Source organism: Leucoraja erinacea, chromosome 2, assembly GCF_028641065.1.
Source record: "Leucoraja erinacea ecotype New England chromosome 2, Leri_hhj_1, whole genome shotgun sequence".
In the NCBI taxonomy this organism is placed as follows: domain Eukaryota; kingdom Metazoa; phylum Chordata; class Chondrichthyes; order Rajiformes; family Rajidae; genus Leucoraja; species Leucoraja erinaceus.
Window position 1 is genome coordinate 138,906,338 of NC_073378.1, and position 27,688 is coordinate 138,934,025.

The 27,688-nt window shown below is 43.1% G+C and overlaps 1 protein-coding gene across 1 annotated transcript in view; it reads left to right on the plus strand.

Annotated features, from left to right (window-relative positions):
- The window catches only part of LOC129706219 (uncharacterized), a 52,304-nt gene extending 26,634 nt beyond the window's left edge, over positions 1 to 25,670 (plus strand). The window contains exons 9-15 of the mRNA XM_055650318.1: positions 94 to 280; positions 11,414 to 11,535; positions 12,657 to 12,948; positions 15,395 to 15,790; positions 16,554 to 16,856; positions 20,724 to 20,856; positions 22,375 to 25,670. Of these exons, the coding sequence (XP_055506293.1) occupies positions 94 to 280; positions 11,414 to 11,535; positions 12,657 to 12,948; positions 15,395 to 15,790; positions 16,554 to 16,856; positions 20,724 to 20,856; positions 22,375 to 22,692 (1,751 nt within the window). The 3' untranslated portion in view covers positions 22,693 to 25,670. The remainder of the gene's footprint in view (positions 1 to 93; positions 281 to 11,413; positions 11,536 to 12,656; positions 12,949 to 15,394; positions 15,791 to 16,553; positions 16,857 to 20,723; positions 20,857 to 22,374) is intronic.
- The last annotated feature ends 2,018 nt before the right edge of the window (positions 25,671 to 27,688 follow it).

A 27,688-nucleotide genomic window follows, 5' to 3' on the forward strand; every position in this document is an offset into this window, starting at 1 on the left:
AGGGGAGGCAAAGACCAGAGGTAATTGTTGTTGTTGTTCATCCATCGTAGTCGACGAAGATCATGACTTCAGTGTTTTAGTTTGTGAATCCAGAGGCGACTGGTGAGACCGATCCGGGCCCGGAATGCGCGACAGCATATGGGACACAGCTGGGCGGGCGCCAGATCAGAAGCAGAAGTGGCCCAAGCCCTGTGCGCGCCGTGTTTCCTCAGATCATCTCTGGTGCGCCCCTTTCCAGCTGCACGCGCTCCTGTGATGATCCTGCTTCGCCCAGTTGGCGGTACGAGCCCTAATGTCAAGACGCGCCTGACGTGGATTAAAGCGAGGGAGAGTTGTGCAAATCGTCAGCCACACTCTCTTGGCCTGACCTATCTGGATCCTGTGGCAAGACATAGTCAAGACGGCTGGCGATAGGTCAGTATCCAGTGTTCTACGTGAACATTCTACACTAATTGCGCTCCACGATGCTTTGCTTGGTTCACCTTCCTACCGGTTGGGCCACCAAATGGTGGTCTCCTCCGCTTATGATGGTCTATTCCACTCGATGAGTCCTACAGCAAGATTGTCACGCCTAAGGTACTTGAAGGGAGAAGGTGGGTGACGGTGAGAAAGAAATGTAAGCATGGAATGCAAAGGTCCCCGGGTGTTGTACCTCTTGTGAACAGGTTCACCCACTTAGAAGCTGTCGGGATAGAAGACGGGAATGCACTGAGCGGCGCACTTGTCTGTGAAGCAAAAACTGCTGTTGAGCCAAAACCAAAGAGACCCGTGTCAGGCAACGCCGTGGTAGTTGGAGACTTCATTGTGAAAGGTACGGACAGGTGTTTCTGCGGCAACAGACGGGATTCGAGGATGGAGTGCTGTCTCCCTGGTACCAGGACCCAGGATGTCACGGACAGAGTGCAGAAATGTCTCAAGGGCGGAGGTGAACAGTCTGAAGTTGTAGCGCATGTTGACACAAACGATGTAGGAATGAGGGGGATGAATATTCTGAAGCGTGACATTAGAGAGCACGGAAAATGCTGAATAGCAGGACCTCCCAGATGGTTATCTCCGATTTACTTCCAGTTCTTCATGCTGGCGAGAGCAGGAACAGGGAGATACAGGATCTAAATGTGTGGCTGCGGAAATGGTGCAGGGGGCTGAGGTTTAGATTCTTAGACCACTGGGATCTGTTTTGGAGTAAGGGGGAACTGTACAAATGGAACGGATTGGATCTTAATATATGGGGGGCCAGCTTTCTGGCAGGCAGGTTTGCCACTGCTACACGGGTGGATTTAAACTAAATAAGGGGGGGGTGGTCAAATGGGATAGTCATAAACGGAGTTCAAGGGAAAGGAAGTAAAGGGATAGTTAATGACGCCAGAATTAATAGAAAATAAAGCTCACAAAGGGATAGGAGAGTATGGCCAAGTGTAATAGGGATCGATGAGAAAGGTGAGGTGTGGAAGGATTTAAACATATTGTACATGAATGCGCGAAGAATAAGACGTAAATTAGATGAGCTTGAGGCTCAGTTAGAGGTTGGTAGATATCACATTGTGGAGCTAACTGAGACGTGGCCGCAGGAGGATCGGGCATGGGGACTTAATATTCAATGTTATACATCCTATAGAAAGGACAGGCAGGTGGGCAGAGGAGGGGGATAGCTCTGCTGGTGAGGGATGGAATTCTGATCCTTGCGAAGGAAGACATTGGAACTGACGAGGTATAGTCACTGTGGATTGAGTTGAGGAATTGCAAAGGCAAGAAGACGCTAATTGGTGTTATCTACAGACCCCCAAATAGTAGCCCGGTTGTAGGGTGTAAGTTGCAGCAGGAGTTTAAGCTGGCATGTAACAAAGTTAATGCCACTGTGGTGATGGGGATTTCAATATGCTGGTAGACAGGGAAAATCAGGTTTGTTGAGGACCCCAAGAAAGAGTGTGTAGAGTGCCACCGTGATGGCTTCTTAGTGCAACTTGAAAGGGAGCCGACCAGAGAAAACGCAATTCTGGATTTAGAGTTGCCCAATGAACCAGATTTGCTAAGAGAAATAGAGGTAAAGGAACAGCTTGGAGGTAGTGATCATAACATGATTAGTTTTAATCTGCAATTTAAGAAGGAGAAGGTTATATCGGAAGTGTCAGTGATGCAGTTGAACAAAGGGGACTATGAAGGCATGAGGGAGGAGCTGGCCAAGGTAGACTGGAAAGGGATCCTAGCAGGTATGACGGTGGAACAGCAATGGCAGGACATTCTGGGCATAATTCGGAAGACGCAGGATCATTTCATTCCAAAAAGGAAGAAAGATTCTTTATTTTTTATTTTTATTAATATTTGTATTAGAAGCAAGTACATATTATAATAAAAACATGTCATGTATATTAGTCATACATTGCTAATATTATCAGTTGTATATTGACTCTGCTTCTAGTTCATTTTTATTTAGATAGAGAATAAGGAAAAAAAGCACGATAAAGATGAATGGAATAATTTACTAATAATACAACATCGGAGATAGGTTCGTAAATTATAAAGTGTCACTTTTCATTTAATCCTTAGTTCGTGCTTCAGTCAGGTTCACGTGCTGAACGAATCTACCCCTTCAAATACTAAATGGAGACCATATTCTGACAAAAAGTTCTTGTTTGTCCATTAAGACAAGTTCAGTTCTTTTCAAATGTAAGGTCTCCGACATTTACATAACCCACATTTTAAAAGTGGGGTTTACAGGACCTTTCCAAAATGTTTCTATAATTTTTTCCCAGTTATTATACTATAGTCCAGAACGTTTCTTTGGCTTGTTGTAAGTGTTAGGCTTTGTTCTGATATTCCTAATATCATTAGGTTTGAGTCGGTATCCAATTGGGTGTTGATAACTTCAGAAATTATTCGAAAAATATCCGCCCAGAAATGTTTGATTTTTATACAGTTTACGAATGTGTGAGTTAAGTTAGCCTCTAAATGCTGACATTTATCACAAATAGGAGAGATATGTGGGAAGATTCTATTTAGTTTTGTTTTAGAGTAATGCAATCAATGTAATATTTGCAATTGTATTAAGGAGTGTCTCGCATTTAACAAGCATCGGTGTATATGTTGTAAATTTGTCCCAAATATCTTTCGTTATAGGTCGGCCTAATTAATTTTCCCATGTGAGTCTATATAATTCCGTCGATGGGACCTCGCTATCCAAGAGGGTGTTATAAATATGAGATATTAATTTTTCTGCATTAGGATGTCTATTCAAACATTTATCCAGATATTCTGGATCTCTAGTTCTATAGTCGTGTGCATTTGATTTAACATAATCTCTATATTGTAAACATCTGAAAAAGTCATTTGAGTGAATGCCATAAGTCTGTTGAAACTCCTGAAATGAAAGAAAAGTACATTTCCTATAGAGATGTCCCATCCTTTTAATTCCATACGTTTTCCATTGTGTGAAACCTTTATCGTACATCGAAGGTTTAAAAAAAAGGGTTATTTACAATGTGAAGAAAGAGTGACGAATTATCCAAATTTAAAGCCCCTTTTAAGTGTTTCCAAATTCGTATACCACTGTATGTTATAGTGTTTTCACTAAAGGGTTTTTTGTTCCATATTGTGGGAGCAAACAGAATCGAGCCAATTTCAAAGGGTAAACCGTCTTCCATATAACCATTTAACCATATAACAAATACAGCACGGAAACAGGCCATCTCGGCCCTACAAGTCCGTGCCGAACACTTTTTCCCTTAGTCCCACCTGCCTGCACTCATACTATAACTCTCCATTCCCTTCTCATCTCTATGCCTATCCAATTTATTTTAAATGATACCAACGAACCTGCCTCCACCACTTCCACAGGAAGCTCATTCCACACCGCTACCATTCGCTGAGTAAAGAAGTTCCCCCTCATGTTACCGCTAAACTTCTGTCCCTTAATTCTGAAGTCATGTCCTCTTGTTTGAATCTTCCCTATTCCCTATTCTCAAAGGGAAAAGCTTGTCCACATCAACTCTGTACATCCCTCTCATCATTTTAAAGACATCTATCAAGTCCCTTCTTAACCTTCTGCGCTCCATAGAATAACGACCTAACTTATTCAACCTTTCTCTGTAACTTAGTTGTTGAACCCCAGGCAACATTCTAGTAAATCTCCTCTGTACTCTCTGTATTTTGTTGACATCCTTCCTATAAATGGGCGACCAAAATTGTACACCATACTCCAGATTTGGTCTTCCTTTTCCATCTTTAACCAATCTGGTTGCTCGTCTATTTCTTCCAACCAAAAGTTCATGTTCTTTATATTAACTGCATTGAAATCAAACATGAAATTCGGTAAAGCTAAACCTCCATTTGTCTTTGATTTACATAAATGTGTGTTGCTTATTCTGTGATTCTTAGAATCCCAAATAAAATTAGTGACGATGGATTCCACATTAAAAAAAAAATTGGGATATATATCGGAATTGATTGAAAGAGGTACAATAATTGCGCTAGAAAAATCATTTTTATAGCATTAATTCTAACAAACGTTGAGATAGGGAGTGTTTTACAATACTGAATATTCTTGTGTAGTTTCTTCAGTAAAGAAAGGAAGTTTAATTTAAATAAAGAAATATATGTCTTAGTTACATAAATTCCTAGATATTTAAAATGTCCATTAATTATTTTAAAGGGGGATTGTTGTCGTATATGTAAATTAAATTCCGTTATTTGCATAATTTCGCTTTTATTCCAATTAATTCTGTATCCCGAGAACAAACCAAATTGAGTTATAAAATTTAATAGGGTTGGAATATTAATTGCTAGGTTTGTAATGGGTTTTTTTATAATACATCATCTGCATACAAAGATATTTTATTCACAGTGTATTTAATATTATACCCGTGTATTTCTGGATGGCCCCTAACACTTCCTGCTAGGGGCTCAATAGCGAGTACGAATAATAACAGAGGTAGCGGGCACCCATGTCTACAACCTCTAGATAAGTTAAATTTAGTTGATAACATTTGGTTTGTTAATATTCTAGCTGTTGGGTTAGTATATAAAAGTTTTACCCATGTGCTGAACTTCTCGCCCAATTGAATATTTTCCATCGCCGAAAATAGATAGGGCCATTCCACCTGATCAAGTGCTTTCTCAGCATCTAACGAAATAATTGCTTGTTCTACGTTAATAATTTTGTTTGAGTATTTAACATTGAATAATCGTCTCATATTATAACATGAGTGACGTTTTGGGATAAAACCTGTTTGGTCAAGGTGTATTAATATATTAATCACTGTACCTAGTCTTTGTGCTAGGATTTTAGTTAATATTTTCTGATCAGTATTTAAGAGAGCTATTGCTCTGTATGAACCAGAGTCTTCAGGATCCTTATCTGTCTTTGGTATGTGTTATTTTAGATTCGTTTAACGTTTCTGGCAGATTCTGTTGAGTATAAGGGTACTCATACAGTGTCTGTAAACGTGGGGATGTCAGATCATAATTGTTTTTAATAAAATTCACAATTTATACCGCCAGAGCTTTCGCTCTTGCCGTTTTTTAATGATCTAATAGACTCATCGATATCTTTAACAGTTATTTCCTCACCTAGTAATTCTCTGTCTTTTGAATCTAAACCTTTAAGATTACATTTATGTAAGAATTATTCCATTCCTGCCTAGTGTTCTGTCGTTTTGGCTGAGTAAAGGTTTTGATCATATTGCAGAAATCTCTGATTGATGTATTTCGGCAATGTTAATAATTCTACCATGTCTGATCTAATTTTGTGGATTGTTTTTCCCCGTCCAGTTTTCGAAGTTGACGTGTAATAGTTTGTGTGGTTTGTCGCCGAATTCAAAATGTAATCGTTTAGTATGCTGATGAAGATTTATAACTTGGTCTGAGTATATTTAATTTAATTTATATTTAAGTACCGTATTTTATTTTATTTTATCATAGGTGGTGCAGCCGGATTTTCTATGATTAATTGTCTTATTTCCCTTTCCAGTATCTGTTGCTTAGCCCGATTCTCTTTATTATAAAATGCTTGGGAGGAGATTGATGTTCCTCGAGCAAATGTTTTAAGTGTTCCCAGAGAAGGGTGCAGTCGTTCCAGGGCGGTCATTAGTCTCAAAAACATATTCATCTGTTAAGTAAGATATCTCTGACATCCTTTTTCATTTAACATTTGGGGGTTGAATCTCCATTGTGTGTGTTTCTCGGCCATTCGATTTAGTTTAATCACGAATGATAAGGTTGCATGGTCCGAGATTATAATATTATGGTATTTCGAGTTGTGGGTTAAAGGGATGAGTTTGGAGTCAACTCAAAAACAGTATATTCTTGAATAGGTGAGTAAAATGAGTATTTTCGTCCGGTTGGGTTTTCGATTCACCAGACGCCCTTGATGTTAGTAGTATTAATATATGCATTTAGAAATTAACTGACTGAGATTTTACTTTTCTTTGGCTTGATGATCTCTCTAAATAAGGGTCCAGTGTACAATATACGTCTCCTACAATTGTTAAGTTGTGTTGTGTGAGCTCCGGAATTGTATTGCATGTTTTCTTGAAAAAACAAGGGACTATCAAAATTTGGTCCATAAACATTAAGAAGAATCATTTGTTTTGCGTATAGCTCACCCACTGATGCAATGTATCTACCATCAATGTCCGTTATAGTTAATGTACGTTTAATAGGTATCCCTTTACGGATTAATTTAGCAACTCCTCTGGATGTAAGTGAGAATGGGGAATGATATGCTTTAGCAATCCATTTTGCTTTCAATCTATGTTTTGCTTCCTTTTTAAGATGAGCTTCCTGAATGAATATTATATCTGTTTTAAGTGATTTTAAATGTGCTAATACTTTACCTCTCTGGATTGTTCATTAATTCCCTTAATATTCCTACTACAAAATGTGATTCCTTCACCCCTAATTTTCATATTAACTTCTTCCTAGAAAGATTCTAAGGGGAGTAGGAGGTAACTGCGGCTGACAAGAGAAGTCCGGGATAGAATCAAACTAAAATAAAGTATGTATAACAAAGCAAAGAGTAGCCGGAAGCTAGCGGATTGTGAAACGTTCATAGGTCAACAGGTGGAAATAAAACGGGCAATGCGGGCTGAAAAGATGAAGTACGAGGGGAAGCTGGCCAGGAATATAAAGGACAGTTAAAGCTTCTTTAGATATGTTAAGGGAAAAAGATTAGCAAAGTCAAATGTGGGTCACTTGAAGGCAGACACGGATGAAATTATTATGTGGAACATGGAAATGGCAGAAGATTAGAACAGGTAAATCGGATCTATTTTCTCTAAAGTAGGCACAAACAATCTCCCAGATGTACTTGATGACAGAGGATCTAAGGGGGTAGAGGAACTGAAAGAATATTTCATTAGGCGAGAAACAGTATTGGGTAGGCTAATGGGACTGAAGGAGTATAAATCCACTGGACCTGACTCTTTAGATTCTGGAGTAGTTCCTGAAGATTGGCGGGTAGCAAACGGAACCCCACTTTTTAAGAATGGAGGGAGAGAGAAAATGGGGAATTACAGACCAGTTAGTCTAACATCGGTAGTGGGGAAACTGCTAGAGTCAGTTATTAAAGATGGGATAGCAGCACATTTGGAAAGTGGTGAAATCATTGGACAAAGTCAGCATGGATTTACGAAAGGTAAATCATGTCTGACGAATCTTATAGAATTTTTCGAGGATGTAACTAGTAGCGTGGATAGGGGAGAACCAGTGGATGTGGTGTATCTGGACTTCCAGAAGGCTTTCGACAAGGTCCCACATAAGAAATTAGTATACAAACTTAAAGCACAAGGCATTGGGGGTTCAGTATTGATGTGGATAGAGAACTGGCTGGCAAACAGGATGCAAAGAGTAGGAGTAAACGGGTCCTTTTCACAATGGCAGGCAGTGACTAGTGGGGTACCCCAAGGCTCAGTACTGGGACCCCAGCTATTTACAATATATATTAATGATCTGGATGAGGGAATTGAAGGCAATATCTCCAAGTTTGCGGATGACACTAAGCTGGGGGGCAGTGTTAGCTGTGAGGAGGATGCTAGGAGACTGCAGGGTGACTTAGATAGGCTGGGTGAGTGGGCAAATGTTTGGCAGATGCAGTACAATGTGGATAAATGTGAGGTTATCCATTTTGGTGGCAAAAACGGGAAAGCAGACTATTATCTGAATGGTGGCCGATTGGGAAAGGGGGAGATGCAGCGAGACCTGGGTGTCATGGTACACCAGTCATTGAAGGTAGGCATGCAGGTGCAGCAGGCAGTAAAGAAAGCGAATGGTATGTTAGCTTTCATTGCAAAAGGATTTGAGTATAGGAGCAGAGAGGTTCTACTGCAGTTGTACAGGGTCTTGGTGAGATCACACCTGGAGTATTGCGTACAGTTTTGGTCTCCAAATCTGAGGAAGGACATTATTGCCATTGAGGGAGTGCAGAGACGGTTCACCAGACTGATTCCTGGGATGTCAGGACTGTCTTATGAAGAAAGACTGGATAGACTTGGTTTATACTCTCTAGAATTTAGAAGATTGAGAGGGGATCTTATAGGAACTTACAAAATTCTTAAGGGGTTGGACAGGCTAGATGCAGGAAGATTGTTCCCGATGTTAGGGAAGTCCAGGACAAGGGGTCACAGCTTAAGGATAAAGGGGAAATCCTTTAAAACCGAGATGAGAAGAACTTTTTTCACGCAGAGAGTGGTGAATCTCTGGAACTCTCTGCCACAGAGGGTAGTTGAGGCCAGTTCATTGGCTATATTTAAGAGGGAGTTAGATGTGGCCCTTGTGGCTAAGGGGATCAGGGGGTATGGAGAGAAGGCAGGTACGGGATACTGAGTTGGATGATCAGCCATGATCATATTGAATGGCGGTGCAGGCTCGAAGGGCCGAATGGCCTACTCCTGCACCTAATTTCTATGTTTCTATGTTTCTATGATGGTCTGCATCCAAGGGTCCTCAGGGAGATGGTTCTAGTAATAGTGGACGCATTAGTGATCATTTTCCAATGTTTAATATATTCAGGATCAGTCCCTGCAGATTGGAGGATGGCCAATGTTGTCCCACTTTTCAGAAACCGGGGAATTAGAGTCCATTTAGCCTGACTACGGTGGTGGGAAAGATGCTGGAATCAACTATTAAGGAGGTAATAATGGGGCATTTGGCTAGCAGTAAAATGATTAGTCCAAGTCAGCATGGATTTATGAAAGGAAAATCATGCTTAACTAATCTTCTGGAATTTTTTGTGGATGTGACAAGGAGAGCCAGTGGATGTAGTGTATTTAGACTTTCAGATAGTCTTTGATAAGATCCCGCACGGGAGACTGGTGACTAAAATTAGAGCACATGGTATTGGGGGTTAGGGTCATGATATGGATAGAAAATTGGTTGACAGAGAGTAAGCAAAGAGTAGGAGAGAACGGGTCCTTTTCAGAATGGCAGGCAGTGGCGAGTGGAGTGCCGCAAGGCCTCCGTGAAGGGGCGCAATTGTTTACCATATATATGAATTATTTGGAAGAGGGAATTAGGAGCAACACTAGCAAGTTTGAGGATGACACAAAGCTGGGTGGCAGTGTGAACTGTGAAGAGGATGTTAGGAGGTTGCAGGGTGACCTGGGCAGGTTGAGTGAGTGGGCAGATGCGTGGCAGATGCCGTATAATATAGATAAATGTGTGGTTATTCACTTGTCCAAGCAAAAACAAGGGGGCCGATTATTATATCAATAGGGTTAGGTTAGGTAATGGGTCGGTACACGAGAACTGGATGACCTTGTCACCGGTTACTGAAAGTTGGCGTGCAGGCACAGCAAGCAGTGAAGAAAGCTAATGGAATGATGGCCTTCATAACAAGAGGATTTCAGTATAGGAGTAGAGAGGTTCTTCTGCAGTTGTATAGGACCCTGGTAAGACCATATCTGGAGTGTTGCGTACAGTTTTGGTCTCCTAATTTGAGGAAGGACACCCTTGTGGTTGAGGCAGTGTTCACATGATTGATCCCTGGGATGGTAGGACTGTCATATGAGGAAAGATTGAAAAGACTAGGCTTGTCTTCACTAGAGAGTAGAAGGATGAGGTGAGATCTTACAGAAACATATACAATTTTAAAAGGACTGGACACGCTAGATGAAGGGAAAATGGTCCCATTGTTGGGCGAGTCCAGAAGCAGGGGGCACAGTCTTTTAATAAAGGGGAGGCCATTTAATTCAATTCAATTCAACTTTAATGTCATCGCACAAATACAAGTATGAATACAACGAAATGCAGTTTTGCGTCAGTCCGTAGTTGTTGTACATAGAGAAAAAAAAATAGAAAGAGAGATGATACAGAATAATCAAGAAATACAGAATAATTAAACAATGGGGACGGAGGGACAAGAGAAATCTATCGGCGGGACTCCGAGTTCAGCAATGTGATTGTGTTGGTGTAGAAGCTGTTCCTCATCCTACTAGTACGTGACCTGAGGCTCCTGTACCGCCTCCCTGATGGGAGGAGGGCAAACAGTCCATGGTTGGGGTGTGAGGGGTCTTTGATGAGCTTCCCAGCCCGTCTCAGACACCGTTTTCGGTGGAGGGCATCCATGGCAGGGAGCGGGGCACCGATGATGTGCTGCGCGGTTTTCACCACCCGTTGTAGTGCCTTCCTGTCCGCAGCAGTGCAGCTGCTGTACCGTACCGTGAAGCAGGTGGTCAGGATACTCTCTATGGTACAGCGGTAAAAGTTGGTCAGGATCCGGGGGGCAGGTGGGCTTTCTTGAGCCTCCTCAGGAAGTAAATGCGCTGCTGTGCCTTTTTGATCAGCTTGGAGGTGTTGAGGGACCTTTACGACTGTGGTGAGAAAAAAACGTTTTCACCCAGAGAGTTGTGAATTTGTGAAATGCCCTGCCACGGAGCGCCGTGGACGCCAAATCACTGGATGGATTTAAGAGAGAGTTATATAGAGCTCTAGCGGCTAGCTGAATCAAGGGATATGGGGAGAAGGCAGGCACGGTTTATTGATTGGGGACGATCAGCCATGATCACAATGAATGGCGGTGCTGGCTCGAAGGGCCGAATAGCCTCCTCCTGCACCTATTTGCTATTTTTCTATGTTTCTATGCTTATTCCGCCGGATCCAGTCTTCACCTTCCCTGAATAAGGTAATAGCCACAAAGCTGTGTAGGTTTGCAGTCGGTGTTTTCCTTCACCCCTCCAGAGTGAAATGTGGAGGAAGCCTGTGCGTGACTTTGTTTAACGTGGGTAGACTGTTGCACAGGCAGGCACCCCATGGTCCTTGACAGGTCCGCGTCAAGATCCAGTGGCATGGAGTCCAAGACGATAGGAGACCCTTTTCTGCCCCAACCTTCATGCACCTTCCTAGCCGTGTTGACGCTCAACCAAGGTCAGGGATCATCCTCTGCCCGTTCCACCATTGAGGTCTTGGGTGGATTTCTATTGGTCAGATACCTTGCACTCGACCTTACCGCCTTGGATGGCCCTACCAGGAGCATTGCTCCAGACGGCATCGCTATCAAGATCTCAGGTCCATACAAGCTTCTCCACCACGACAAGCTGACAATCAACGGTGAAGCTATGACCTCCCCAGAGGCCATAGCTCAACAATAAAGTGTCGCACCTTTAGAAAAGAGACGAGGAAAATGTATGTAGTCAAAGGGCGGTGAACCTGTGGAATGCATTGCCACAAAACATTGTGCAAGCATAGTCGATTGATATTCTTAAGGTGAAGATGGATAGGTTATTAATTTGTAAGAGTGTTAAGGGGTACAGGTAGAACGCGAGAGAATGGGGTTGCGAGGGATCGATTAGCCACGATTGAATGGCAGAGTATATTTGATGACCCGCATGGGCGAATTCAGCGCCTTGAACATATGCTCATGATTAGATGGCATAGCTTTCAGGTTATAGGAAATACGTTTAAAGTTGTGAGATAGACACAACATCCTGGTGTTAGTCAGCGGAACAGGAAGTGTCTCTAGAGAGAAGGGATGGGTGACGTTTGTGATCCAGACCCTTCTTCAGACTGAGTCTAGAGTGTCTCAACCTGGAACGTTACCAATTCCTTCTCTCCAGAGATGTTGCCTGTCCATCTGAGTTACTCCAGCCTGTTGTGTCTATTTTCGGTTTAAAGCAGCATCTGCAGTTCCTTCCTATACGTTTGAAACTGTACGGGACAAGTGTTTTACACAGAGCGTGATGGGAGCCTGGAAGATGCTGCAGTTGGTGGCGTGGGGTGGTGGAAGCAGATACGATTGTGATGTTTAAACGGTTGTAGATAATCATATTAATATGCAAGGAATAGAGATTAGTTTAAATTGGTATCATGCTTGGCGCCGACATTGTGGGCCGAAGCGCCTGATCCTGTGCCGTGCTGTACAATGTTCGAGGTGCACTGTTCCAAGATCGACAATCATTCACAAACTCCCTGCCCTACTCAAGGAAGGACATGCGCTACAAAGCTGAGAACTATATTCGGCACGTCGTAGCTTCCCCTTTGCTGTATCTATTGAACGAGTTTGACGATGGCATTTATGTATATTATTATCTGATCTGACTGGATAGCGCGCAAAACAAACCTATTCACGTGGCAGTAATAAGACTAATCCCAAGCACCTGATTTGAACGGTAGACTGGTCAATTATAGGGGTGCATTTGACCTTTAACGCCTCTTGTTGACGGAATGACTTTTACCTCCAACAGTAAACCTGGCCTTGAGTGGCTGGGCGACACAGTCAAGCACCAGGAAGTCCGCCGAAGCTTATCTCGCCATTCACGGCCGGGCGAGTACATTAAGGAAGTTGAAATCATGTACTGAAACAAACCCGACCAACGATCCCTGGTGGATGATCGATCTGCATGGAATCTACCAGGTGTCCGTTGTTCGAATCACCAACCGAAGAGACTGCTGCTCTGAACAGCTCCAGGGAGCTGAGATCCGCATCGGGAACTCGTCCAAGGACGGTGGGATGTCCAACGAACTGTGAGTGTCCAGTGGGTCGGAGCAAAGATCAGCTCATTTCCAATCTCTGGAGGGATTCAGTGGGTCACGCAGCAACTGGGAAGAAATCCACAGGCATAGTGTCGATTCCAGACAATAGTTCAGACTGATAGTGGCGTTGAGTAGTTGGGGGGGGGGGGGGGGGGGGATGGAAGTAGGGTGCTTCAAAAGAGAGGTTGGAATGTGTAAAATCCTGCCAATAGATAAAAGGATACAGGTGAGATGAAATTGACAGATCAGTCCGTGGATTGAGGCAGGAGTTTTGGCGAAACGGTCGCCAAGTCTATTCTTGTTCTCGCCGATGCAGAGGAGGCGACATCAGATGCACAGTAGCTAATGGAAGAGATCGCCACAAAGAACTTCAGACTCTGGTTTGCAAAATCAGACACGCAATTTTGTAATAACGCAACGGATCCGAAAAGGCGCCTAATATTGGCGCATTCATTGTTCATATCGACCAACGATTCTAACCGAGCAAGCCAACCTCCTGTTGACGCGTGGCTTGACTGTCAAACGAGAAGGCCCAGGAAAGAAAGTTCAGTGCAGGAATGGGGAAGGGAGTGAAAATGTTTTGCAACTGGGAGATCCAACAGGCCTTGGCGAACCGAAGGCAAGTGCTGGCAGAAACATTGCATGGTATACATTTGATCTGTCCGATGTCGAGGAAGTACCTGTTTATCAGTCAGATTATTAAGTACAAATTATGGGAGGTCATGTTGCAATTTTAGTATAGTTCAGAGATCCAGCGGGGAAAGAGGCCCTTCGGCCCATCGGGCCAGTGCCGGCCAGCGATCCCCTTCTTTCAACATTATGCTACACACACGACAGGGAGGACACCAAGCCAATTTCCCACATACCTGTACTGCTTTGGAGCATGGAGAGAAACCGAAGATCACGCGGTCACTGGCAAAACATACAACTCTGTATAGCCAGCACCAGCGGCTCCGGCGCTGCAGGCGCCACCGTGCCGACTAAAACATTTTACAAGACATTGGTGAGGCCACATTTGGAGTATTGTGTTCAGATCATATTTACGAGGATGTTTCCAGGATTCGAGGGCCTGAGATATGGGGAGAGCATGAGCATGCTAAAACGTTATTCCTTGGAGCGATCATATAGAGGTATTCAAAATAATGAGGAATTCATCATGTAAATGTCAAGTTATCTTGCCCAGAGGGGGGGATTGAGAAGCAGAAGACATAGTTTTAACGAGAAGGGAGGGTGATGCAGGGGAGGGGAGGTAAGATTTAATGAGAACACGAGGAATGATTTTTTAATGAAAATGTAGTAGATGCATGCAACAAACTGCCAGTACTTGCGGCAGGTGCTATCACATCACATGGTACACGATTTGCGTTGAATTTACAGATGATGCTCAAATCGCAGAAGATGGGACTAGTATAGTTGGGCATGTTGCTCGGCGTGTGCAAGTTAGGCCGATGGGCTTGTTTCCACGCCGTACGACTCTCTGACACAATGAAGCCACCTCGGGAAAAAGTAGTTGCAGTAGATTGCGACGACAAGACGCCTGGTCTACTGGAAAAGTGCAAATCTATTGGCAGTTCCTTGTGTCTCTGCTTTTCAAACTGTGAGGCTGTGGCGAATGTTTGGAGCATTGGTTGTTCCTCCGGTTGTGAGGATGTTGTGAGAAATGCGGGGGTAGCTTTACTTGGCCATTGCATTCCACAATTCCAAGTCATAGTGGCACACCCTACTGCCACTAGTTCCCTTTCTCTCTCGCACGCTGATGCACACACACACACTTCTCTCACTATCTGCCACTACCGCGGTTTCCCAGTCACCCATCTCAGTGCACTCACCTCCCATACTCCATCCCCTGATTTCCTTGTATTCTCTCCGAACCTCACGCAATCTCTCTCCCCCCCCCCCCCCCCTTTACCTCTATCCTTTATCACGTTTCCATCCATCTGCCCTCATCTCTATCCACCTATCACTTGCTACTCCTTCTCTCTTTCCCAACCTTCTCCGCGCTACTCTATTTGTCGGAGAATGGGTCGCGACCCAAACCGCCACCTGTTCATTTCCTCCACATATCCTGCCTGACCAGCTGCTTCCCCAGCAACTTGTGTTTTGATCCAGAGATTTCCACATCCTTCTGAACCTTCTGAAGCTTTTGAATGTTGTAGTCGGCATGGCAGTGCTCTGCTGATCTCCAACGTAGACAATGTACATTTGCATCGAGCCAATTAACCTCCAAACCTGTTCGGGTTTGGAGTGTGGGAGGAAACCGAAGATCTCGGAGAAAACCCACGCAGATCATGGGGGGAACGTACACACTCCATACAGACAGTGCCCGTAGTCGGGATCGAACCCGGTTCTCTGGCGCTGCATTTTGCTGTAAGGCAGCAACCGCTGTGCCACCGTGACCGCCATCCTTATCTCTTGTTCGCCATTCGTGGTGACGGCGACGGGCGGTGGCCCCGTGTACTCAGCGCCCCAGCGCCACCTTTCAGCAGCTAACTGAGTCCCAGTCACCAGTCACTTACGGTGTTATGCCCGTTTCTTTCAGCTGTGGGACAATCCAGGTAATGTCTGCTCAGCGATTCACCTTCGTCTGTGAGGATTTCACGGGTCGATTTGTCAGTGTCATTATCCCGGGCAAGAATAAAACACTGACACTGTGTGAGGTGGAGGTCTATGGTGAGAAACTGGCTTCGCTGAACAGTGAAGGTATGTTCCTGTACACATCCCACGCATTCAGTCAAGGCCACTCTGTAGGGTCTGTCTTTGGAGTACTGTGTTCATTGTTGTTCACCTACTATAGGAAAGATTACTTGAAACAAACAAACTCCAGAGAAGACTAGCCATGATGACAGAACTCACTTCGTCTTTACATTTCACCCCATCATTCTGCACAAGTTTGGGGACATTCCAATTTCTCTCCACCTCAGTGCGGGCATTTGATTTAGTTTAGTTTATTTTAGTTTATTGTCACGTGTCCCAAGGTACAATGTAAACCATCGTTGCATGGTAACCAGTCAGCGGAAAACCAATACATGATTACGATCCAGTCATCGACGTTACACAGCGACATGATAAAATAAATAACATGAATCACATTTATTGCAAGATAAAGCCAGTACAATCCGATGAAAGATCGCCAGAGGGTGTCCAGTGAGGCCGATAATAGTTCAGGACTGCTCTCCAGTTATTGTTACCAAGATGCAACTGCCAGTTAACTGTCACTGAATCTGGAGTTGTGCATTTACACACTTCTATACGATTTGCGCGATGGGAGAGGGGAGAAAAGGGAGTGGCCAGTGTGCGACTCGTCCTTGATTATACCCGTGGGCTTGCCAAGGCATCGTGAGGTTGAAATTGATTAATTGTAAAGGAGGTTGGATTGCGTGATGGTCTGAGTTGCGTCCGCAAATCTGAGCAATTCCTCACGGGGTCGCGGATGGAGCTGTTGCCAAAATATGCTGTGGTGCATCCCGATAAAAAAAAAGCTTTCTACAGAGCATCGGGAGAAGTTTGTGACAATTGCCGGGGACATGCCGAACATCTTAAGACTTGGATGGAAGCAGAATAGTGACCTGATGTTTAATCCTTATTGATGAGTGAACTCCCTCCTCCCCAACAGTGAACGTGGCTTTGCGGGGCACTGCCTATCAGTCCAGCACCCATCGTTATGGTTTCGCCTCCAAAGCCATTGATGGTGATATCAAGACAGACGGGAGCTCGGGTATGTGTTCGCAAACAAAATCAACCAACGATCCTGGGTGGAGTGTCGATTTGGAGATATCCAACGTCGTGACCACAGTAATCATCATAAACAGGGAGGACTGCTGCAGGGAACAGCTTCTTGGAGCTCAGGTCTACATCGGGGATTCACTGATACTCAATGGGAACGTTAACTATAACAGACAGTAAGTACTCAGTGTTAAATCGTGGCTCTTTCCACGTGGTGTCACGTAGCTCAGGGTTTCGGGACATTTTACTGTTCTTGAGGCACCGCATACGTCACGTGTAGAGGTTTTGTTAAATGGAACATTGAATGTAGAACGGAACAGCACATGAACTATCCCTTCTGCCCAACCCGTCCATGCTGAGGAAGATCGAGTCCTGCCTGCTTTGGCTCATATTCCTAGAAGCATAGAACATAGAAACATGGACAATAGGTGCAGGAGGATGCCATTCGGCCCTTCGAGCCGGCACCGCAATTAATTGTGACCATGGCTTATCGTCCCCTATCAATAACCCGTGCCTGCCTTCTCCCCATATCCCTTGAATCCACTAGCCCCTAGAGCTCGATCTAACTCTCTCTTAAATCCATCCAGTGACTTGGCCTCCACTGCCCTCTGTGGCAGGGAATTCCATAAAATCACAACTCTCCGGGTGAAACGTTTGTTCTCACCTCAGTCTTAATGACCTTCCCTCTATTCTAAGACTGACTCCTGGTTGTGGTTATGGCCCCAATTCCATGAAACCGTCCAAGTGTCTTTTAAATGCCGTTTTTGAACCGTGGCTCATGTTGACCTTCTGGTCGCAGTCAATAAAATTTAAAAATAAATTGGAGAGGTATATGGACGGGAAAAGAATAGAGGGGTATACAAACATAGAAACATAGAAATATAGAAAATAGGTGCAGGAGTAGGGCTCTCGGCCCTTCGAGCCTGCACCGCCATTCAATATGATCATGGCTGATCATCCAACTCAGTATCCCATCCCTGCCTTCTCTCGATACCTCCTGTCCCTTTAGCCACAAGGGTCACATCTAGCTCCCTCTTAAATATAGCCAATGAACTGGCCTCAACTACCTTCTGTGGCAGATAATTCCACAGATTCACCACTCTCAGTGTAAAAAGGTTTTCTCATATCGGTCTTAAAAGACTTGCATCTTATCTTGAAACTGTGCCCCACATTCTGGACTTCCCCAACATCGGGAATAATCTTCCTGCATCTAGCCTGTCCAACCCCTTAAGAATGTTCTGAGTGCAGGTAGAGGGGACGAGATGAGAGTAAGTATTCGGCATGGACTTGAAAGGCCGGTATGGTCTGTTTTCGTGCTGTAATTGTTATATATGGTTATGTATGGTTATAATAATTTGGATGGCAACTCTTCGGCCAGAGGTGCTGGAGTGACTCGCCATTCTAGTTAACTGCCACGTTTGCAGATGAACGCAAACATAATGTGTTCATCAACAAGAGTTAGCTCGCAATTCAGCTCACACCAGTCAGTCTCCCATCCCATTCCATTCCGAGCGATAAAGACCCCTTCAGCACAGAAAAATGCCCTTCGGCCCAACGTGTTCTTACTGCTCAAAATGCCCCATCTAAGCTAGTTCCATTTATCCTTGTTTGGCCCCTGTCACTCGAACACGTTCCTATCTATGCACCTGTCCAAATGTCTTGTAAATGCCATTACTATACCTGTCCCAACTATCTCCTCTGCCCGCTCGATCCATTAACCCACCACCCTCTGTATGAAGATTCTGCCCCACAACAACCTATTGTATCTTCCCCTCCCACCATAGAACAGTACAGCACATAAAACGGGTAATTTTCCTCACAATGTATATGCCAAACGTGATGCCAAGTTACTTCCCTCTGCCCGTCTGTGATCCTTATCCCTCCATTCCACTTGATTCATAGATTCTATCACCCTGCTCCAGTTTACAGTGGACCCCTTTTCCTGTGGAGTGATTTTCAAACCTAACCTCAGCAACTGGATATAACCATATAACCATATAACAATTACAGCACGGAAACAGGCCATCTCGACCATTCAAGTCCGTGCCGAATATCTTTTTTCCCTTAGTCCCACCTGCCTGCACTCATACCATAACCCTCCATTCCCGTCTCATCCATGTGCCTATCCAATTTATTTTTAAATGATACCAACGAACCTGCCTCCACCACTTCCACTGGAAGCTCATTCCACACCGCTACCACTCTCTGAGTAGCGAAGTTCCCCCTCATGTTACCCCTAAACTGCTGTCCCTTAATTCGGAAGTCATGTCCTCTTGTTTGAATCTTCATTATTCTCAAAGGGAAAAGCTTATCCGCACCAACTCTGTCTATCCCTCTCATCATTTTAAAGACCTCTATCAAGTCCCCCCTTAACTATCTGCGCTCCAGAGAATAAAGACCTAACTTATTCAACCTTTCTCTGTAACTTAGTTGTTGAAACCCAGGCAACATTCTAGTAAGTTATCCGGTAATCACGAAGTGCTTCGAGAGGTTGGTCCTCCAGCACATCAAGGACTATCTACCACCAGACCTCGACCCCCACCAATTCGCCTATCGCCAAAACAGATCCACGGAAGACGCCATCACCGTAGCTCTCCACTCTGTGCTGAGCCATCTGGAGCAGGGGCAGAGCTACGTCCGGATGCTCTTTGTGGATTTTAGTTCAGCCTTTAATACAATGATTCCGGACATTCTCATAGGTAAACTGGTCACTCTCGGCCTCCCCACTCTCACATGTGCCTGGATAAAGGATTTCCTCACCAACCGGCCCCAGACTGTGAGACTCGGCCCCCACCTCTCCTCCACTCGCAGGTTGAGTACCGGTTCCCCACAGGGCTGTGTGCTAAGCCCCCTCTTATACTGTCTCTACACCTACGACTGTAGTCCGGCCCACAACAACAACCGCATCGTCAAATTTGCTGACGACACTACTGTGGTCGGACTTATTTCGAAGGGAGACGAGGCAGCCTACAGAGAGGAAGTCCTGAAGCTGACAACCTGGTGCTCAGAAAACAATCTGGCTCTGAACACCAGGAAAACAAAAGAGCTCATTGTCGACTTCAGGAGGCACAGCACCGACTTAGCCCCCCTACACATCAACGGCGAGTGTGTGGAGAGGGTCAACACCTTCCGGTTTCTCGGTGTCCATATCGCTGCTGACATCTCCTGGACGGACAACACGACAGCGGTTATCAAGAAGGCTCAGCAGCGGCTGCACTTCCTGAGGGTCCTCAGGAAGCACAACCTGGACTCTAACCTGCTGCTGACCTTCTACCGCTCGTCCATCGAGAGCCTGCTGACATACTGCATTACAGCATGGTATGGCAGCTGCACCATGGCAGACAGGGAGAGGCTTCAGAGGGTAACCAGGACAGCGCAGAGGATCATTGGCTGCCCTCTCCCCTCCCTGATGGACATCTACACCTCCCGCTGCCTTAGCAGGGCAAAGAAGATCATCAAAGACAGCTCCCATCCTGCGTTTGGACTGTTCGACCTGCTGCCCTCTGGAAGGCGCTATAGGTGCATCAAATCCCGGACAAACAGACTCAGGAATAGTTGCTTTCCGAGAATTATATCTACTATAAATTCAAATTCACACATGCACTGACTACACCGCCCAACACGGACTTCCATCTGTATATATGTATATATGTATGTAGCGCCGCAGAATTTGTGCACCTATCCCCCCCCCCCCCCCCCCCCCCCATCTCCCTTCTGTTTTTTGTTTTTTTTTTTCTGTTTCTTGTTTTTTGTGCTAAATTGTATGTATGCACTGAGTACGAGCAGCTTTCAGTTTCACTGTACATGTATAGTGACAATAAATGGCATATCTATATCTATCTAAATCTCCTCTGTACTCTCTCTATTTAGTTGACATCCTTCCTATAATTGGGCGATCAAAATTGTACACCATACTCCAGATTTGGTCTCACCAATGCCTTGTACAATTTTAACATTACATCCTAACTTCTATACTCAATGCTTGGTCAATTCAGAATTTAAACAAACCTGTGGTTTAAAACTGACGCTCTCTGTGTGACCAGGGGGCCATTTGATAGTGGTAACAATGTCCTGCAGAGTCTGAACAAGGGTTCCAATGCAAATCGACCGCAATCCATTCCTTCCACATATTCTGTCTTCTGGTCAAACAAATGTTCCTACCCGCCAAGTTTACGTGTGATCCAGAAATACTACTGGAGTTAACTGTCACCTCAGCCACCGTAAATAATTTCCCTGTGATCTCCTCATGCCATGAAACATGAACATTTCATGCAAATGCAATTTCCCCTTTCTCTAACGCAGGGAAATACATGTTCGCGATTTGTTTAAATCCCACCATCATCATAGGGTCAGCCTGCCATCATATCCCAGCCTGGGGGCACAAAAAAAAGTCATTGGCGAACTATTCTAGTAACATCTGACCACCTTACATGATGCACAAGGTTGAAAACGCGTACAACCAGTTTCAGGTACTGCTTCTTCCCCGCTGTTATCAGGCAACTGAACGGTCTTCCCATAAGCTAGATTGTCGTCCCGATATTCCAAACGTCATCATTGCAGCCCCTGCACGTTTTCCCCAGGAACTGTAACATTATATTCTGCACGCTGGTAGTTTTCTCTTTGTACCACTCCCTGTACTTGTTTGTGGCTTGATGGTACTCATGCATTGTATGATTTGACTGGATAGCACAAAGCAAAGCTTTTCAATGTATGCTGGTGCAAGTTACAATAATAACCGATACCGGTATAAAGTGCTGGAGGAAACTCCGTAGGGTGGCAGCACCTGTGGAGAGAATGGGCGGACTGAAGAGGGGTGCAGATCGACTTACCGTAAACTCAAGGTTCAGCAGTTGCTCATGTTTATGACATGGAGAGACAGTGAGTGAATCAAGTCAAGTCAAGTTTATTTGTCACATACACATACGAGATGTGCAGTGAAATGAAAGTGGCAATGCTCGCGGAACAACAAAACAACCAAACAAATTATAAACACAATCATAACACACATATTATTTTACATAATAAATAATAGAAGGAAAAACGTTCTGTACAGTTAGTCCCTGGTGAGAAAGGCGTTTACAGTCCGAATTGCCTCTGGGAAGAAACTCCTTCTCAACCTCTCCGTTCTCACTGCATGGCAACGGAGGCGTTTGCCTGACCGTAGCGGCTGGAACAGTCTGTTGCAGGGGTGGAAGAGGTCTCTCATGATTTTGTTTGCTATGGAGTTGCACCTCCTGTTGTATAGTTCCTGCAGGGGGGTGAGTGAAGTTCCCATAGTGCGTTCGGCCGAACGCACTACTCTCTGCAGAGCCTTCTTGTCCTTGGCAGAGCAATTCCCGAACCAGATGGTAATGTTCCCGGACAAGATGCTTTCCACCGCCGCTGCGTAGAAGCACTGGAGGATCCTCGGAGACACTCTGAATTTCCTCAATTGCCTGAGGTGGTAAAGGCGCTGCCTTGCCTTACTCACCAGTGCTGAGGCGTGTGATGACCATGTCATATCCTCAGAGATGTGGACTCCCAGATATTTAAAACAGTTCACCCTATCCACAGGATCCCCATTTATACTCAATGGAGTGTACGTCCTCGGATGATGTGCCCTCCTAAAGTCCATGATCAGCTCCTTCGTTTTTTTGATGTTCAAGAGGAGGCTGTTCTCCTGGCACCATCAAACGTGAATAAACGGTGTCACAGGTTTCCCAGCGCCTGATGCCTGTAGTGCCCGCGTCTCCAGAACCACCTTCAGAAGAGGGAGCATCGTCAGCACCCTCTGCTCACTGTGACTATTTCTCCTTTTCCAGCTGTGGGACTGTAATTTCCGTTGTCAACCCCATTATCTTTCACTGCGATGGATTCACGGGTCGTTACGTCAATATCTTCATCCCGGGAAACAATAAGATATTGACGCTGTGTGAGGTTCAGGTCTTTGGTACAAAGCTGCCGTCACTGGAAATGGCAGGTAGGTTCCATCACCGTGCAGTCACCCGCCGTATCACAGTGTTGTCTGGTTAGTGAGGCTGCATCTGGACTTTAGTCTTCAGTTTGGGGCACTCTGTTTCAAGAATTATATAATTATCCTCGGAAGAGTGCATTTAATATTTACGATTGATCTTATTGGGGTGGAGAAACGAACGGAATAGTTAGCGTGTTGTTCCCAGAGTAGGGGAATCAAGTTATAGAAGACATGTGTTTAAGGTGAGAGGAGAAAGATTAAATTGGAACCTGAATGGCTAAATTTTCACACAAGGTGCTGTGGGTATATGGATCGAGCTGCCCGAGGAGGTAATCGAGGCAGATATGATAATAGCATTTAAAAAAAGATCCTATCTCATAGATTGAGTTTAATGATTAACAAATTGATACACCCCGGCCAAACAGGTTTTATCCCAACACGTTACTCATTTTATATTTTGAGACAACTATTCAATATTATATACTCAAATTGGCGTACTGCGCATGTTGTTCCATTGTTTAAAAAGGGGTCCAAGATTAAACCTAGCAATTATAGACCTGTTAGTTTGACGTCAGTGGTGGGCAAATTAATGGAAAGGATACTTAGAGATAATATATATAAGCATCTGGATAAACAGGGTCTGATTAGGAACAGTCAACATGGATTTGTGCCTGGAAGGTCATGTTTTACTAATCTCCTTGAATTTTTTTAAGAGGTTACTCGGGAAATTGATGAGGGTAAAGCAGTGGATGTTGTATATATGGACTTCAGTAAGGCCTTTGACAAGGTTCCTCATGAAAGGTTGGTTAAGAAGGTTCAATGGTTGGGTATTAATGGTGGAGTAGCAAGATGGATTCAACAGTGGCTGAATGGGAGATGCCAGAGAATAATGGTGGATGGTTGTTTGTCTGGTTGGAGGCAAGTGACTATTGGGGTGCCACGGGGATCTGTGTTGGGCCCACTGTTGTTTGTCATGTACATCAATGATCTGGATGATGGTGTGGTAAATTGGATTAGTAAGTATGCAGATGATACTAAGATAGGAGGGGTTGTGGATAATGAAGTAGATTTTCAAAGTCTACAGAGAGATGTATGCCAGTTGGAAGAGTGGACTGAAAGATGGTAGATGGAGTTTAATGCTGATAAGTGTGAGGTGCTACATCTTGGCAGGACAAATCAAAATAGGACGTACATGGTAAATGGTAGGGAATTGAAGAATGCAGGTGAACAGAGGGATCTGGGAATAACTGTGCACAGTTCCCTGAAAGTGGAATATCATGTAGATAGGGTGGTAAACAAAGCTTTTGGTGTGCTGGCCTTTATAAATCAGAGCATTGAGTATAGAAGTTGGGATGTAATGCTAAAATTGTACAAGGCATTGGTGAGGCCAATTCTGGAGTATGGGGTACAATTTTGGTCGCCTAATTATAGGAAGGATGTCAACAAAATAAGGAGCGTACAGAAGAGATTTACTCGAATGTTGCCTGGGTTTCAGCAACTAAGTTACGGAGAAAGGTTGAACAAGTTAGGGCTTTATTCTTTGGAGCGCAGAAGGTTAAGGGGGGATTTGATAGAAGTCTTTATAATGATGAGAGGGATAGACAGAGTTGACGTGGATAAGCTTTTCCCACTGAGAGGAGGGAAGATGCAAACAAGTGGACATGACTTGAGAATTAAGGGACAGAAGTTTAGGGATAACATGAGGGGGGACTTCTTTACTCAGAGAGTGGTGGTTGTGTGGAATGAGATTCCAGTGAAGGTGGTGGAGGCAGGTTCGTTTTTTATCATTTAAAAATAAATTGGATAGTTATATGGACGAGAAAGTAATCGAGGGTTATGGTCTGAGCGTAGGTATATGGGACTGGGGGAGAATACGTGTTCGGCACGGACTAGAAGGGTCGAGATGGCCTGTTTCCGTGCTGTAATTGTTATATAGTTGTTATATGGTTATAAATAGAATTACTAATGCAGACCTATCAATCATTTCGTTATATGCTGAAAAAGCATTTGATCAGGTAGAATGGCCATATTTATTTTCAGTGATTTAAAATTTTCAATTGGGAGAGAAGTACTGCACATGGGTTAAACTTTTATATTCTAACCCAACAGCTAGAATATTAACAAACCAAATGTTATCAACTAAATTTAATCTTTCTAGAGGTTGTAGTCCAGGATACCGCTATCTCCGTTATTATTCGCCCTTGCAATTGAAACATTAGCAGAAAGTGTTAGAGCCCATCCAGAAATACACGGGTATAACACTAAAGACACAATGAACAAAATCGCTTTATAAGCAGATGATGTATTAATATATATTACAAAGCCAGACAATAGTATTCGAAACCTATTACATCTAATAACTCAATTTGAACAGTTTTCGGGTTATAGAATTAATTGGAATAAAAGCGAAAGCATGCCAATAACGGAACTCAATTTACACACGCTACAACAATTCCCTTTTAAAATAGTTAAGGAAAATTTTAAATATTTAGGAATTTATGTAACTAAAGCATATACTTATTTATTTAAATTAAATTTCCCACCTTTACTGAATAAACTTCATAAGAATATTCAGTATTGGAAAACACTTCCCATTTCAATGTTTGGTAGAATCAATGCTATAAAAACGGCATTTTTACCGCAATTACTGTACCTATTCCAATCAAGTCCAATATATCTCCCAAATGTTATTTAAAGTTGATTCCATTGTTACAAGCTTCATGGGGGATTATAAGAATCATAGAATAAGCAAACAACATTTATGTAAATCAAAGACAAATGGAGATTTAGGCTTACCAAATGTTTTGTTTTATTTTTGGGCAGTCCATATTAACAACATGAATTTCTGGCTGGAAATAATGGATCAGCAAACAGATTGGTTAAGGATTGAAAAATAAGACTCTTTGGCTTTTGAAATTGGTTCGATTATGTTTGCTACCACAAAACTGCACAAAAAAACCTATAGGGAAACCCCTATAATCCATAGTGGTATGCGTATCAGGGAATCATTATATAAGGCTTAAAATTGGATAATATATCACTCTATTGTAAACTCCATTGTAAACAATCGTTGATTTAAACCATTCATATTGGATAGAGGTTTTTCACAATGGAAAAATTACGGAATTAAAAAGATGGGCCATCTTTATAGGAAAGGCACTTTTCTTTCATTTCAGGAATTACAACAGATCTACGGGCTACATTAAAATAACTTTTTCAGATATTTACAATTTAGAGATTATGTTAAATCTAATACACAAGATTATAGGACTAGGGAACCAGAAATCCTTGATGAATGTCCGAATAAACAGAAATAATACAGAAAAATTAATAACATATTTATAACACCATCTTAGAGGGCGAGCTCCCATCGATGCAATTATATAGACACACATGGGGAAATGAGTTTAGCCAACCTACAACGAAAGATATTTGGGATGAAAGTCTGCAATATATACACCAATCCTCGTTAAATGCCAAACATGCTTTAATAAAATTTAAAGTATTACACAGCATACATTACTCTAAAACAAAACTAAATAGAAATTTCCTACATATCTCTCCTATCTGTGATAAATGTCAGCATCTAGAAGCTAACTTAACACATACTTTTCGAAATTGTATGGATTGTAATGCTAAAATTGTACAAGGCATTGGTGAGGCCAATTCTGGAGTATGGGGTACAATTTTGGTCGCCTAATTATAGGAAGGATGTCAACAAAATAGAGAGAGTACAGAGGAGATTTACTAGAATGTTGCCTGGGTTTCAGCAACTAAGTTACGGAGAAAGGTTGAACAAGTTAGGGCTTTATTCTTTGGAGCGCAGAAGGTTAAGGGGGGATTTGATAGAGGTCTTTATAATGATGAGAGGGATAGACAGAGTTGACGTGGATAAGCTTTTCCCACTGAGAGGAGGGAAGATGCAAACAAGTGGACATGACTTGAGAATTAAGGGACAGAAGTTTAGGGATAACATGAGGGGGGACTTCTTTACTCAGAGAGTGGTGGTTGTGTGGAATGAGATTCCAGTGAAGGTGGTGGAGGCAGGTTCGTTTTTTATAATTTAAAAATAAATTGGATAGTTATATGGACGAGAAAGGAATCGAGGGTTATGGTCTGAGCGTAGGTATATGGGACTGGGGGAGAATACGTGTTCGGCACGGACTAGAAGGGTCGAGATGGCCTGTTTCCGTGCTGTAATTGTTATATAGTTGTTATATGGTTATAAATAGAATTACTAATGCAGACCTATCAATCATTTCGTTATATGCTGAAAAAGCATTTGATCAGGTAGAATGGCCATATTTATTTTCAGTGATTTAAAATTTTCAATTGGGAGAGAAGTACTGCACATGGGTTAAACTTTTATATTCTAACCCAACAGCTAGAATATTAACAAACCAAATGTTATCAACTAAATTTAATCTTTCTAGAGGTTGTAGTCCAGGATACCGCTATCTCCGTTATTATTCGCCCTTGCAATTGAAACATTAGCAGAAAGTGTTAGAGCCCATCCAGAAATACACGGGTATAACACTAAAGACACAATGAACAAAATCGCTTTATAAGCAGATGATGTATTAATATATATTACAAAGCCAGAAAATAGTATTCGAAACCTATTACATCTAATAACTCAATTTGAACAGTTTTCGGGTTATAGAATTAATTGGAATAAAAGCGAAAGCATGCCAATAACGGAACTCAATTTACACACGCTACAACAATTCCCTTTTAAAATAGTTAAGGAAAATTTTAAATATTTAGGAATTTATGTAACTAAAGCATATACTTATTTATTTAAATTAAATTTCCCACCTTTACTGAATAAACTTCATAAGAATATTCAGTATTGGAAAACACTTCCCATTTCAATGTTTGGTAGAATCAATGCTATAAAAACGGCATTTTTACCGCAATTACTGTACCTATTCCAATCAAGTCCAATATATCTCCCAAATGTTATTTAAAGTTGATTCCATTGTTACAAGCTTCATGGGGGATTATAAGAATCATAGAATAAGCAAACAACATTTATGTAAATCAAAGACAAAT